Consider the following 16,196-nt stretch of genomic DNA (forward strand, 5'->3'; position numbering starts at 1 on the left):
TTTTTTAAAGCCCTGAACAATTTTAATTGCATATAACTTTTGAGTATTTGCTGAGATATGATTTTCTCAATCCTGGAAAGATAGTCTGCGTCAATTTGACTCCTCGCTTGCACCAATATTGCCCATTTATATCGATAATTCATTAAGAAAAACTTGCATTTTTTATTATTTAAAAATCGGGAGTCATTTCGACGCATGATTATCCGTTTACGCATATCAAAATATGATTATCTTTCCAGGGTTAAGACTTAGGGTAAGGGAGGATATTTTCGGCAGTGATTAACATTTATCTTAGGGGTTGGGAACAACCTACGAAATTAATTGTTTTTAGTGTGTTTGCAGTATGCTATACATTGAAATGGGAAGAAGCATCATGCAAAAAGAAAAGCTTCGTGGTTTATTCCTAACCCATGAGATTCTATTTTGATCACTGCCGAAAATATCCTCACTTACCCTATATTGTGCTAATAACCCGACGCTTTCACGAAACTTGGTAGCTCGGGTTATGCTTTTTCGGAAACTTTTTTTTTTTTTAAAGCTTGCAATCTAATTTTCGGCTCAATCTGAACTTGAAGATTTTCAAAACTCTTCGCATTCCATTATGATTGGTCTCAAATTACGATGCTAGTCTGAAAAAAAAAACAGTTGTCATAAGTTCGAAGCCCGGTTCGAGTGAGTGCTTTTTAAAGGACGAGCAACATCGCACCAAGACCAGAGCTCGAAAGCTATTTGGTCGTATTCCGCTGGACAACTCAAACCACTGCATCTTGATCGACGATGAGACATACGCAAAGGAAGACTCAAGAACACTGCCAGGGCCTAAGTTTAATACTAAAATTGTTAGGAAGAGTGTACCAATAGCGCTACCAATGCCCTAACTGGTTTGGAGGTACGATGCTGTCCTAAGAAACCAGTCGTCGTATGTTCGAGTTTCGGCTCGGAAGAGAGTGTTAGAGTCAGTAGGATCGTAGTGCTAGCCCCGCAATTGCCCTGTACACTAACAGTTGGCTGCGGAATCTGTGTATAAAAAACAAAAGGTCGAGTTCCGATACGGAATGTAGGGAATGTAGCACCCAAGCATCGCTTTGTACCAATAGCGGAGACGACTGTTACAATGGAAAAATTTGGTCAAAAGATGCTGGTCTGGCAAGCCATTTTTACATGGGGTTTGGGATCTTTTTGGTTCTTTACAAAAAGTTAAGGGGAAATTTTTCAACTACAGCCTGAAAAATGTGTAGGCACCGACCAACGATAAACCTGATGAAGAGAAGGAGGAGTTCTATGAGCTCCTGGAAAAGACGTTTAATGAGTGCCCACGACACGACATCTAGACCGTCATCGGGGATGCAAATGCGCAGGTCGGGCAGGAAAAATTCTTCCTCCCCGTGATTGGTAGAAACAGTCTACACTCTACTACGAACGACAACGCCCTGAGGCTTGTCGATTGCGCTGCAGCCTTATTTTGCACGCAGGAATATACGTAAGCACACCTGGATGCACCCGAGTGGAGAGGCCTCAGTTCGACCATGTTTTGATTGATGATCGGCACTTTTCAGACGTTACATATGTGAGGTCGTTTAGAGGACAATACGTTGACTCGGATCATTATCTTGTAGTATCCAAGATTCGCGCCCGGTTGTCCAACGTGTTCAAATCAAGGACGACGAGGAGGATACAGTTGAACATCCAGCGGCTATCAACTGGTGAAGTGGCTACAAGTACCTGCAGAAGGTTGATGAGTGGATAGAGGATCAAGTAGAAGGTAACCTGAATGAACAGTGGAGGCATATCCACAGTACAATCAGCACCACAGCTGGAGAAATGTCGGGTACATCTGCGACAGCCACATCCAATAAGTGGTTTGACGCTGAGTGCCAGCGAGCGACGGAGGAAAAGATCCACGCCAGAGTTGACATGTTAGCCACGGCTGTGACTCGTCAGAGCGTAGGAAGATACCGGGAAGCTAGAGCAGCTGAAAAAAGACTTCATCACCGGAAGAAACGACAGCATTGGGAACGTATTCTTGCAGAGGTGGAAGGTTGCTTCTCCAGGCACGATGCGTGAACAGGGTGTCAAAAACCTGGAAAAGCCTGGAAAATCAGGGAATGTCAGGGAACTTATTTTTCGACCAGGGAAATGTGGTTTTCCAAGGGGACGCTCCACTACGGACCAAATGTTCTTCCTGCGAACGATCGATTGCAGAATCATCATCTGTTCATAGACTTTAGAACAGCGTACGATACAGTTAAGAGAAATGAGTTATGGCGTGTTATGCTAGAACATGAACAAAACTAATTAGGCTGATACGTGCCTCCCTTGAAGGCTCTACATTATGCATCAGGATAGCCGGTGAGATATCGGAAGAGAGGGAATACGCCAAGCGGAGACAAAGCTAATCGACTTCCGGTAAACTTAGAATTGTTTGGGCCCTGAGAGGAATCAAAAAACTTGGTTCTGGAAAATCGATCACTTTACCCTATGTGTGTATGTATAGCGCGTGTGTGCATAGTGCGGGTGGGTATAGCGCGTGCTTGTGTGTGTGAAGCGCAAGTGTTTATATATAGCATGTATATGTTATTTGTACAGTATGTGTGGTTTTTGTTTAGCTTTGTGTGTATTTTCATGGCGTGTATGGTATTTGTATGTTATTTGTAAACTATGTGTATGATATAATGTCAGTTGAATTCAATACTAACACAACTCAAAAACAATAGTTTTGAGAAAAACGTGTTGGAAAATCAGTGTCAAATATTCTTGTTTATTCTTGTTTATTCTTCAATTTATAATATATTCCTTTTTATACTTCCGTGAAAACTTCAACTTTCAAGACATTTTCATTGAAGCTGCTTTGGTTTATTATGTGTATATAATGAGCAAGTTATACGAGTAAACTCATTTTTCGTATTTTTTGGAATATAACAGATTTTGTGTGAACTTAGAACGTCTTTGCTTACATTTCATCTCGTTTCCAGCAATGTCCAATGTCCTTATTGTTACATAAAGGGGAGAGGATTTAAAATTTAGATTTTCAGTGTTACGTTTTTGTGTACGATGCTGTATAGTATCAAAAAGTAAAATAAGGATATAATTGGCTCCATAAAGCATTAATTTGTATTGTGCCGTGTCAAATAAATGTTGTGTGAATGAAAAAAAAGAATTATAAGTTATAGTCGAATCTTATATTTATGCTTTTTATGTACTTACAGCATAAACCAGTTTTACTCCAGTTATATTTTTCTAGAAGTTTAAATGAACGAAGGTAATCAAACTCGAAAGTATATTGCTACAGGGGATAGTCGAAATAAGTAGGATAGGCAAAATTTTGATGAAATTCGAAATGCTGTAGCTTTGCCAAATATTATTCGATTTTAATAATTCGAACACCATTGAACTAAAAAACTTTCAACGTTTCATTTTCTGATTAAAAATGTGGTCTAGGTCACCGGATGTACGAAATATTCCTCAGTCCTGGTAATTTTTGAGTGGATTTGGTAATGGGTTACCTGATTAAAATGCTTATTTTCATCACTGGCATAGATGAGAAAATCATTTCTGAAGCGAATGGTTCATCAAGATCCGGAATCGGTCAAGAACTCATCGAGAAATGGCTATTTTTTATCCGGAAGCCCCCAGAGGAACCTGTAGTAGAGGATAGGCAACCTACTTATTTTGACTACCACCTCACCTCTGCACATGTAGGTAACGCCTCTCGCCTAATTAATGATAACTATTATAACTCACGGTTGTTTGCAAGCACGATTTCATCAATAATAAAAAACCGAATCATACTAGTTGACACAAAACTGAACCCAGGTGAAATAGAAATTGAGTAACATATGTTATTCTCGTCTCTTGGAGCCAAATATCACTGATAATAATTAAATTCACTGCTGTCTCTAAAAAATCCGTGCCTACCTCATTGCTGCAAAGAAATTTGTCTGCTTTCGAGAATTTTTCGTTTACAAGAAGTACCAAAGAGTGTAACTATTACCATTTTCTATAACGTAGACTTCAGATGAGGCTCAAAACACTCGTATTTTGCATGTATTGAAGTAAAATCTTAAGACTTGTAACTTGAAAACCTGTATACGAATATAATTCAAAATGGTAATAAAATAATTATTGGTTACAAGGTTACTCAATTGATTCACCTAACAGTATAAATTTAGCAGGTGGTGTGTTTTATTTTGGGTGTTACAACAGAAGCAAATGGTAATTTGGCCAATATCCGGCGCAAATAAGAAAACAATCTGCAAAGTCATCTAATGACCTTTCTTACGTTTATACCACCATCGAAATTCTCATGCAGACTGTGAAAAGACAATACCTTCAACCGTGAATGTCCGCGAAAATCACCAGAACCCGTCGCCTCAATTCGGTTCACTTTAACCGCCCACGTGCTTGCCGATTGTGTTTCAACGTATTTCATCCAACGTACAAAACTAGACCAAAGACCTGGGGACGCCAAAACTATTCACTGGTTATAAGTATGAGCAAACTTACCGGCTACCAGACACTATGAGTCAAATAGTTTCCTCTCTGTCAAGAGCATCGAGTTGAATAAAGAAACATTTCGCGCTTTGCCGCGCAAAACAAAATTATATAAGAGAAAAGCTTCTGGACGTCCCAAGTTCCAGTGAGATACCAATCGTCACCTGACAACGTTCGTGTGAAAATTTCCAAGGTTCAAAAGTTAGTGTACCCACCAACCGGAACGATGCGTTGCATTGTAAGTGGTCGAAAATAACAAATATTTATTTACGTGTTATATTTATAAAGAAGTGTGTTGTATGTTCTACCACCGTTTATTTGGTTTCTGAAATATAATTTTGATGCATGTGTACTTCGAATAAGTTGTAATGAACAACAACTCGACAGAAACAGAAATCGTAAATAGTGATACTTATGAATAAAATCCAGATGAACGTGAAAATAGCATCTGAATAGCCTCAAAAACCGACTTTATTATTTGAATTTAGTCTACTATTAAAATTTCAAGGTGCCAAACTGAACTTAACTAAAATACAAGGTCCAAGAAACGATCCAATTTCTTGGTCCTTCATGAGGTGTTCCTATAATGCCTATATTATTGCCCAAAATAAAATTCCGAATTTCTTGCAAAGTGGCCGTAGCTAAATCCGATGTGTCACTTTTCGATACAAGCGTGAAACGTGATCATAAAATTTTGTTTCAAAGCGGAACATTCAGTTGGTCAATCTTAGAACTGGCTATGTCAATCTTTACTTGGTAAATCCAGAATTCAGTTAAGAGTACAAAATCGAAATATCTTGAAGTTTTTATTAATTTACATATTAAATATTCTCTTTAGCATGTTGTGATTTTAAATAACGAAAATGTTTGTTTTTGTATGCTCAGAACCTAACCACTGGTACGAGTTACATGCAGTTGCAATAAATTAACACGTCATAGATATAACTAGTACCTGGATTTTCGTCCACCCAGTAGTCTGCGGATTAACTTAACCTCAGTTGAACCTAGTTTGTCACTTTTTATTGGTTTTGAATAATTAATTTGTTAACGTTGATTACTATCGAGTATTGCGATTAGTTACCATAGTTAAATTTTTGTAACATTAGCTAGAGAAACCTGCTTTTTGCGGTATATGTTATATGTACGTTAATCGAAACGTTAGCCACGCAATTATCCAGTGCTTTAACAAATGATTGACAGGGAAATTTCCAAAATTGTCCCGTAGAATAACCAATTACAATATTGCCTTGCCTTTCAAATCGAAAATTCCAGACAGTATTCTTCTAAATTACATGCGTTTCTACTTCTGTTCTTTGTTTTGCAACGGTTTGTTTTTTTTCTTCCAGTGTAATTACAATGGTCAAATATTAGCATGACTATAAAACCGGAACGACGCGTTTCATTGTGTATCCACAAGTGTTATCCACAATTAATATTGCGTTTCCGGTGCGTTAGATCAGGTGGGCGTATTTTTTAATATAATAGGGTACATTCTGTAAAAAATATTTTGACAACAGAAAAAATTGTCGCACTTCAAGAAAAAAACAACAATGCGCAAATAACTTGCCTAAGCAGTAACAAACGTTTGTTGAACCTTATACTCTAAGATCTGTACCCATATTTTCTCATGCTTAATAAAAAAAATATTCTGTAGCTGTGATTATTCAATATGGTAATAAATGATCAATATTTTTTTTTAAATACAAAAGAGAAGAGTAGGTACCGATTTTATTTCCTTAAAGCAAAGCAAAATCGGCCAGTTAATTTTGGATATGCTCGCTCATGTTACGTCCAGATTTAGCAGGACAAGTCTTCCATTTTCTAGCATTTTTTCAGATTTTATTGAAACATTGAACTTTGCTTAAATGTTTTTTTTTTTTTCAAAACAAAAAAGACGTTGTTGTCGACCAATTTTGTTTCCCTTAAGAAGTTTTTTTTTTGTTTTATGTTATTACAGAAGCTTGAAATTTTTAAGTTGATTCGCCTTATGCTTCAAGATGTTTTTCAACCAAAACAACAGTGAGTATTTCAATTTAAATTACAATATAAAGCTGCGTAAGTTTTTTACAGTAACGTTAATTTAATAGTGCTGAATACCCAGAACTGCATAGGATAGCTCAGTACTTTTTTCGTTTCCAGAACGCTTTTAAATTTGTTTTTACTTTTGTTAAATTTCAGAGGAGAATCGTCTAGAAATCGTCTACTCGTTGAAATTTGTTGCATTTGATTTAAAACAATTTTCGTGCACTAAACTTTTTAAATACCTACTAATGCCTAATAGTTTAAAGTTGTTTGACAAATTTGGATCGTCCGTAAAATGTGTTTAATAAATACAGTAACTGTTCACTAAGGGGCCGTCCACATTTCACGTGGACACAAAAATCGTCATTTTAGAACCCCCGTTCCCCCTCGTGAAGAAGTAGGGTTGTTGATATTGAAAAAAGAATATCGTGAACATTTCTGTTATCGCTTTATGTAACACCGATTCGAAAATTCAAAGATTCTGCTATCCCAATGCAACCGCACCAAGGCACCACATTTGATTGGTTCAGTGTTGTGGTTATTGCTCCGAGAAGTTCCACGCTTCCGTGGCAAGACTACTTAATTCGACTGGGATATGGGATCTGTTTTTTTTACCATAATCCTGAAGCAGCAGAAAAAGTGCAGGCTGCTATTGAGTCAAAGGAAAAGCTCTCAAACCAGGCCCGGATTTGAGAGGTTTTGTTGTGAATTGAGATCATACTACCAGCGAATTTCTTTAATTCTAGAACCCACCTGCGGCTATCTGGCATCTCTTTCTTGCATCGTAAATCGCAATATCGTTTCTCTATTCCCGCGTAGATTTTCACTGACCCAGCGAAATGAATGCTGTCAATAAAAATGAAAATATGGCAATCGCGAATATCGGACAGCAATATCGGAATATCGATAATATCAAGCGCATCAACATCATGCAAAAATAAGGATACCGTGACAGGCAAATATCGATAATATCAAATATTGATAAAATATCAGCAACCCTAGAAGAAGCGTGGATATTAACCAAACACCTTCCCCCCCTCCCCCCCCCCCTCTTTGTCCACGTGGACATTTTTTTACAACGAAAAGTCGAAAAATGTTCATTTCTGGTTTTTTTTAGCGATTAAACAAAAAAAATGTCAGCAAATAAGTAAAAAATCATTTCAAAATCAGCCCAAAACCACCTAGACCATTAAAGCCATTAATGAAAAAATTCCCATCAAAATTCAGCCAAGAGATGCACCAAATAAACAGAGAAGGGGAAAGTAAACGCCTTTATAATTTAAAAGAAACAGAAAGAAATATAATCACAAATTATGGCCCCTATTACAGAGGAAGAGACGAGCGAATTTCGGTATTGCAGACGACGAGTCGGCTGGATTTTGGACAAGCTACTCGTCTGTCACTCAGCTATCACTAGCCAAAATCACTCGCGCTCCCTAATACAACATTTGGCTCACCTCGTTTTTTGTAATGGGACCCACGCTCTGAATGATTGAAAACACTTTTAAATACCAGAAAAAAAAAACAACACCATAGATTTAAATATCTCTAAAAACATTTTGATTTCCGAAATAATTGTAAAATTTAAAAAAAATAAATAAGTGACCAAAAGCACAACGGATTCAATATGGCAAAAAGCTTCTGTAGAAGGTAGATAAATGAAATCTTTTCTACACGGTAGAAAAAAACGCAGCATACTGATTGAAAACATTTCAACGAAAAAATAAAAATAAATATATAATTTAATTTCAGCAAAACAGGTAAATCTTAAAAAAAACAGGAACCCAAACAAATTGAGTTTAAATTTATCTTACATAAGGAAAATGCCGAAAACGACTATCAAAATCTTATCCAGAAATTTACGACAAAAACCCTAAAACGTCTCTAAAAACTAGTAGGAAAGCATACAAAAGTTTATACTGGAAAAACATCTCTGATATCCAGAAGAAGTCGAGAAGAAAATAATCCTGGATATAACCACAGAGAACAGACATTCATGTTCATATAAAGAAATTTGAAAATCGTGTGTAAAAATTTGAATCAAAATACGTTAATACACTAACGACATCTGTCTTGTGGTGCCCCAGTTGCACTGCTTTAATATTGCTGTATCGATATTTTATCGATATCAGTGCTTGGTTTGTAAGTGACAAAAGCGCCACATAGCGGGAGCGTTACCTCTTAGTGGTAGATGACGGTTGCAAGTTTTTACACATCTTTTGAAAAGAAGATGAACGTCTATTATCTGTGATATAACTTCTAGCATAGACTAAAGAGACATAGATATCCAAGTTGGGCTTCGCTGCATATAATCTCAAGGCAACACTATGAACTTGCCATCTGTAGGCCGTTGGGTGAACTAAAGCATATCCACTCGGAAAAATATCATGGTACTCCTTATCATTTCAGTGGTGAGCTTGACCAGATTCTCACACCCAGAAAAATATCATGTTACTTTCAATCAGATTTGTACGGCGGTTTTCAATCGACTTTACAATATAATCTAGATGATTTGTAATTTCAATTTATTACAACAACAATGCAAAGAAACCTCGCGTAATTTTACAAATTACCATGAGTCACAAAATGTAAAAATCTCATAGATACTCTCATCGAATTGTTGAAGGTGACAAAAAGAAAAAAACAAAGCTTCACATTCACTTAAATTATTTTAACATTGTTTATGTTGTACTTGACATTCGTGAATTTTGACGAAATAAGTTATGCTATGCTTTGCTACTCGTTGTAAGTTAATTTTGAGGATATTAAAAGACGTATATAACAACGATTTTCAACGCAGTAATGTAAAACCTTAGTTAAAAATAGCGTTTAGCGGTATTCACCAAAATAAATATTGTATCGTTTTTAAATAGAACTTAAAAGGATGAGTGAAATTTCCAAATTTGATTTTCTCAGTTCTTTGCAAATATTAATAAATCGATTTAAACGTTCAAGCAAGGAATAGTGGAATTGATAATGAATGAGATCACAAACAATAATCTGGAACGGAAGCTACAAACCGCATAGGAGAACATCCTACAGCATTATTTGACGGCTGAGGCAGAATTATTAACCCAACCAGTTCTGCAAAGGGATTAAAGCTGTATAGTGGTTCTCAATCGACTATTAAAATTGGTACAAACAACAAATGAGTTATGCTAATGATGACTAGAGCAAGATACCTGACTTCATACATTTTGCTCGCAACACCTTTATAACGGTGCCATCTGATGACCTTAAAACTGTGATTATTAGCAAAATCGATTTATCATGCTCAATCCGCTGGATGAAAACGAAAACAAGGTGGCAATACCGTATAAGTATATTGAAAATTAGATGACAGGACCATACAATGATATTGAAAAACATGCTTCACCTTTCACCACCTTGTCATCACCAAATTAACGGTATACAAATTAGTTCAATTTTCGTTCGCGCGCAGCGAAACTATCATCAAAATAAATAATTCATATCATGGTCATCTCATACATTGACATTTATTATAGTCCTGTTGTAATAAATTATTGTTATTATCTAGACCATATAGATTAGTCTGTTACAAACACCGCACAAATCTGACCAAGCCTAAAAAGATAGCAATTACCTTAATATTTTTCTGTGTGTGCTCATTAAATGTAGTTCACCCAACCGCCATCATATTCGGAGGGGCGCCACATTTTTGTTGCCCGTATTGCTGGTTGAGTTGGATATCTATGTTTCAATAATCTAAGCTTCTAGTGACTAAAAACACGTTAAGGAAAACAAAACAAAAATTCTAAAAACATGTGAAGGCAAGAAAAGAATGAAAATGAAAGAAATTATAAGTTTTAAACCTTTTCTGAACAAAAAAAAATCTAAATGTAGTCCAATAAACGAAAATTACTTTTAGAAGCAGTTGAGGCCAGAAACGAAAATAACAATGAACAATAAAATTTACATGTATGTATTTAACAAGCGGAACTCGATTTTCTTTTTCAAAATTTTCATGCATATAATCGCACACATAGGAACAAATCAAAAAAGTATGGCTCCAAACGCGGCCTAAAGAGCATGAAAATGAAATCATCTCGAACATGTTTTCAACGTTATATGATTCAGCCAAAATGCCTTAGGTGGCATCTATAAATTACATAACGCTCATAGGGTGGAGGGGGGGTATCCCTAAGCGTTACGATTTGTTACCTAGGGGAGAGGGGGAGGTGAGTTCAGGTTTACGTAACGAAAAATCTCTGGAGAGACTCTCCAAAAACGAGCATTTTTATCAAGGAAATCCTTCTGCAGCGTTACGTAATTTTTATGGGGGGTAGGTGTTAGCGTTACGTTTCGTTACATATGGGGGGGTGGGGGTCCAAAAATTGAATTTTTTACGTTACGTCATTTATGGATGTCGCCTTGAAACGTAAAAATGTGGAGGCTCCAAGAGAAATTAATTTCAAATTAAACAAAAAACTGTTCAAATGAGCAGAGAAACGCGTCTAAAACAAGATAAACAGCTAAAAAATTGATCTCAAATTAGTATATAATAATTTAAAAGAGTAACCACAGAAAACAGACATTCATGTTCATATGAAAAAAATTGAAAATCGTTTGTAAAAGTTTGAATCAAAATACGTTTATACACTAACGACATCAGTCCTGTGGTGCCTCAGTTGCACCGCAACAATTTTGCCGTATCGATATTTTATCGATATATGTGCTTGGCTTGTCAGTGACGCGACCCCCACATAGCGGAAGCAATACCACCTACGGTTAAACGACGGTTGCAAGTTTTTACACATCCTTTGAAAATGGAGTAACTATTAACCAGAAAAAATACCAAACTCAAGGAAAAATTATATCAAGTTTAGTTTTAAATGCATACAAACTCTATTAAATGTAGCTTGAAACATCTGAAAACACTTCTTTCAAATAAAAAAGATGATCACTGACTTTAATTTAAAATGATTGAAAAACGACATTGATGTCTAGCAAAATCCAACAATGGAAATAATGGTTTATGACGCTTTATTTGGACTGAAAATATAAAAATAAAAATGATCATAAATAAACCAAAAAGGGCTGTGAAATGTTTCGCAGCTAAAAAAAACAGAAGAAAAAAATCTTCTAAAACTATGTTAAAAAATCTTTATAAAATGGTGAAATGGATAAAGCAAATTAGGTATTCCAAACTAACTTGAAATGCTTAGGAACGCTCCTAAAATGCAACAATAAAAACAAAAACTAAGAAAATTATCTTAAATTTGGTCCAAATTGATAAATCAGTTCGTGGAGAGAAAAAAGTCAAAAAGAAAATGATAAATGCAGCGAAATGGTTAAAGATTAGAAGTGAAAAAAATGATTCCAAATTTAGCGAAAAGTGGATGGGACTTAAGACAGAACTTATTCCAAGTTGAGCTTAGTAGAAAGTGCCCCAAAGACCTCTGCTAACGAAAGAGAATGATTAAAAAAGAAATATATCTTAGAAGTCAAACTAATCACAAGTACAGCTGACAACGACTCTAAAATTAGCCGATAGGAAAGTCCCACGTACAAATTTATCTGTTGAGTGAAAAGTTTAAACTTTGGTTTTATACAGCGAGTACATTCATTAGGCACATTTTTTTGTATTTTAAATATGTTCGATTCGAAAAACTTTTATTGTTTAATTTTCGATTCCAATCCATATGCCCCCCGTTCGCTTCAATATTTGACCTTTGTTTTCTTTATAACTGGAAATTCTTCCAGTTGGCGAGCACCCAGTTAAAGTGTGCCCAGTTAGCAAACATGTACTGTAAAGGAGTATTTCAATAGACTATCTCACCGAATCTCTTTAACATCACTTTTCTGACAGTTAGTGGTAACTTTGTTTACGTTTTTGAATTTTTTCTTTTTTTCTAATGGATCAATCACGTGCGTACTGGAAACGCTGCTCAATTTTTAATAGTTCTAAGTGTACTGGCACCTCAAGCACAACATTTAAAGGGCGTTTTGATCACAATTGAAATGATCTGCTGTAATTAAGAACAAAACTGCATCACCCGAAGGTAAACAATGTTACCAGTAGCTGTCAAACTCAAGTGCGTGACGTCACCGTGCGATGGTCTATATAGTTTTAAGTGCAAATCACACAACAAAGCACAGTCTTGGTGCTGCATTCCGATTCGGGACTCGACCTTCTGTTTATTATACACAGACTTCGCAGCCAACTGTTTTAATGTCCAGGATAATTGCGGGGCTAGCGCTACGATCCACGGCTTCTGAGCCGGGACTCGCACCTACGACTCGCACCTACGGCATTGTTGGAGCGGAGCGTTCTCCGAAGTCCAACGAAAGTAGGCACGATTTTGTGATATAAGGCATCGACGAATTTCGCTGCTGGTGTCGTTGCCAGCAGTCACCAGTGAGCCTCGGTTCACGGACTCGTCCACCACCTCGATTGCATCACTGCCAATCTGAATTCGAGGTGGGAGGTTCATACTGTCTTCGCTGGAACCTCTTCCTCTCATGTAGTTAGACTTCAAAGCGTTTATGGCCAGCCCAATTCGTCCGGCTTCAGCCTTAAGTCTATGCATGTCTCCTTCATCTTCGCAAGGGTTCGTGCTACGATGTCAATGTCATCGGCGAAGCCAAAGAGCTGAGCGAACCTTCTGAACATCACACGACTCGTGTTGATATCAGCTATTAGTAGTACACCTTCCATAACGATAATGAATAACAAATAGTATGATAATCCATCATCTTGTTCGAAGGGACTCGTGTCTTCGAAATGCGAACTACGCACATTACCCGATCCATCTTCGACTTGATCAACCGTGTCATTTCATCCGAGAAACCGTAATCGTGCATAACCTGCCATGGCTGACGTCGATAGATTGTGTCGAACGCCGGTTAAAATTCGACGAACAGATGGTGTGCGAGAACGTTATATCCATAGCATTTCTTTACGACCTGCCGTACCGCGAATATCCCGTCTGATATTGCCCCAAGAACTCCCTCGCAAACGATGATGGTCGATGACATAGAATTTGAAGGAGTACTTTGTAGGCGGCGCTCAGCAGCGTGATTGCACGGTAGTTACAGCAATCCAACTTGATGCCCTTTTTGTAGATGCGGCACACGGTACCCTCCATCTACTCCTCCGGTTTTAGGTCCTTCTCCCAAATTTTGACATTATCCACATGCCAAGTGATGCTCAGCTTACGGCTGTACATTAACCTACGGTAAGGCAGATCGCTACGCGACGCCATTCGTGTTTACTATACCGTCGGTCTTAGATTCAGAAGTTCAGACCCAAAAATAAACTGTAATGTCACTTTCAAAAAGATAGTAAAACCCTTTTTTTGTGATCGGTACTTTAAAACAGAGGAAAAGGTATAGGTAAAGAACCGTTACATACTTTTTTCAAATGAAACGAACTCTCGCAACACGACGCTAGTTTTGGGTTCTTTTCAGGAATAATCAAACAATGTATTTTTTTAGTTTACAGCTGTTCTCGTAGCTACCTTTATAGCTGCCAGCTCTGCGCTGGGCTATGGATTACTTGGTGGACTTGCAAATTCTGGTTACGGAGGGTATGGTGGATATGGTGGATATGGAGGATATGGCGGATACGGTGGATATGGAGGTACTAACTAGTTTTTATACCATACGAATATGTTGTATCTTGTTCCTGTTCTTTATATTCACTTCAGTTTTATTTGAAGTGACCGAAACAAATTATTTCATACTCATTGGCACAAGTTGCTTTTTTCGCAGATTCCTAAATGAACTATAAATACTATTTTTAACTTTGGAAAACTATTAAAGATAAATGAAAATTAGTATTGAAAAAATAATATTTTTTTTTTTTCAGTTAGTAGTAATGACTAGAACTAGCATATTTTTTCAAAAATGTAGGAGGCATAATCAAATTGAGTCAAATCAATAAAATTCTGCACTAATGTCATAAACCAGGGGGGTGCCGTTCTGACCTCCTTGGCTACAACTATGTTAGACATTTTTGTCATTGCGAATAATGCGATAATTATTTTTCCAGGTCACGGTGGATACAATCCTTGTAAATGATTTTTGATATGTAATTGAACAACACTTCACTAAAATTTATCAAACCTCAAATAGGGAATGCTTATCAAGGCTACGGAGGTTATGGGGGTTACGGAGGATATGGTGGTTACGGAGGATACGGAGGTAAATGATAGTTATTTAATTCTCTCTGCAACAGTGATGCTCTTTCTGATTAAATTTTAATAGGTTATAGTCCGTATGGAAGCTACGGATATGGTAAGTATTGAAAATTGTGAAATGAGGTTTTCAATGAAAGCTACCGAAACAGTCTTTCTTTGTTATACATGCAACCTATAGAGAATTGTGAAAGCTCGAACATGGCAGACAATTTAACACTGTTATGATTAGGTTAACCATATTGTCAATGCAATTTTGAAAAGTAATGAGATATTATCTGTTTCCTTCAAAACGAAATGCGCCAAATTCGTCGCCATTCAGACTGCATGGTGACGATTCCTGCGACGAATTCTGCGCGTTTTGCTGTAGAAGAAATAGACAACAATGAATCAATTTCGCACCAATATTCTCTATTCTTTTGGGTTACGTCAATGAAAGTAAGAGTTTATTCGCTACCTTATTTCAAGATTCAACACAGCAACCTGGTTGTAAACTATCCAGGCTCGACACAGCAATTTAATACCATGCTCTACCACCAGCCTGTCCAACCATATCCCTCTATGAAAGACTTCCATGGCTAGTATGACTGTTAAACAGAAAACTCTTCCGATATCTCTTGTTGCCATGATTACAAAGGCGCTACCGTTTCCGGTGTGCACGCCAATGCAAACGTATATTCAGCAGGCTCCGGAATTGTAACCGGATTACCTTTCGCTCGTTTAATATATACTAGTGGATGTTACATCACCACCATCACCAACCGGCCCAGGTGTGTGTATTTGGTTAAATGCTTAATATATATCAGGTTTCTCATAGAGCTTAGGATTGGCTAACTCGTGTTCAACTGCTGTTGACACGAAACCCTCCTCCACTTCAGCCATCCAAGATCTCATTCGAAAATTTGCTACTACCACCAAGATCTGTGCTAGTGGCGGCTCCATGTCGGCTTCCGCCAGGCACTTCTACGCGCACCACCAGACCCTCCTACTTGCTGAAGTCTCAAAGTGGTACAGGACACGACCTGGAAACCTGGATAGTTTACAACCAAGAACTATCTTATTGATAAATTTTAATAATTTTTGAGGACTCGCCTAGATTAGTACACGAGCAAAATAAGACTGAACGACTTTATAACATCAATTTACGTCTTTCCTAGGTTATCCTGGCAAGTACGGTGGTTACGGCGGTTATGGCGGATATGGTGGTTACAAACCATACTATTGAATGGTATCCATTCGACTTGTAGAAATATTTCACAAATATTAACAATTACCTGTTATTAAACACATTTTTTAATGTCTAAAACAATCCGACTCTTCATTTGCTCATGGTTTAAGACTATTGTCTGTGATTAGTAACAAAAAAAAAAAAAAAAAAAACAAAGTACAGAAAGTCCTTTTTTACACGGTTTTACGTACCGTGCAAAAAAAACGTGTAGAAAAAACCGCGTCATTTGGAAAAACGTCGTGAAAAAATCGCGTTATTTGAAGAAACGTCGTGAAAAAGAACCGTATTAAATAAAA

The 16,196-nt window shown here is 37.0% G+C and overlaps 1 protein-coding gene across 2 annotated transcripts; it reads left to right on the top strand.

Annotated features, from left to right (window-relative positions):
• Positions 1-4,595: 4,595 nt before the first annotated feature.
• Positions 4,596-15,957, top strand: LOC129732505 (neuropeptide-like protein 31). Of its 2 annotated transcripts, XM_055693436.1 has the most exons (6): positions 4,596-4,729; positions 13,972-14,116; positions 14,528-14,548; positions 14,611-14,679; positions 14,743-14,772; positions 15,830-15,957. In XM_055693436.1, the coding sequence occupies exons 1-6, from the start codon at positions 4,718-4,720 to the stop codon at positions 15,895-15,897; spliced, it is 345 nt and encodes a 114-aa protein (XP_055549411.1). In that variant the 5' UTR covers positions 4,596-4,717; the 3' UTR covers positions 15,898-15,957. The 2 variants fall into 2 exon arrangements, with proteins under 2 accessions (XP_055549411.1, XP_055549412.1); XM_055693437.1 differs by lacking the exon at positions 14,743-14,772.
• The last annotated feature ends 239 nt before the right edge of the window (positions 15,958-16,196 follow it).

The sequence above is a fragment of the Wyeomyia smithii genome, chromosome 3, assembly GCF_029784165.1.
Source record: "Wyeomyia smithii strain HCP4-BCI-WySm-NY-G18 chromosome 3, ASM2978416v1, whole genome shotgun sequence".
In the NCBI taxonomy this organism is placed as follows: domain Eukaryota; kingdom Metazoa; phylum Arthropoda; class Insecta; order Diptera; family Culicidae; genus Wyeomyia; species Wyeomyia smithii.

Coding starts and splice junctions, on each gene's coding strand:
- LOC129732505 (XM_055693436.1), top strand. Junction 14,680..14,742: donor TGGTTACGGAGGATACGGAG/GTAAATGATAGT, acceptor AAATTTTAATAG/GTTATAGTCCGTATGGAAGC. Junction 14,773..15,829: donor GTATGGAAGCTACGGATATG/GTAAGTATTGAA, acceptor CGTCTTTCCTAG/GTTATCCTGGCAAGTACGGT.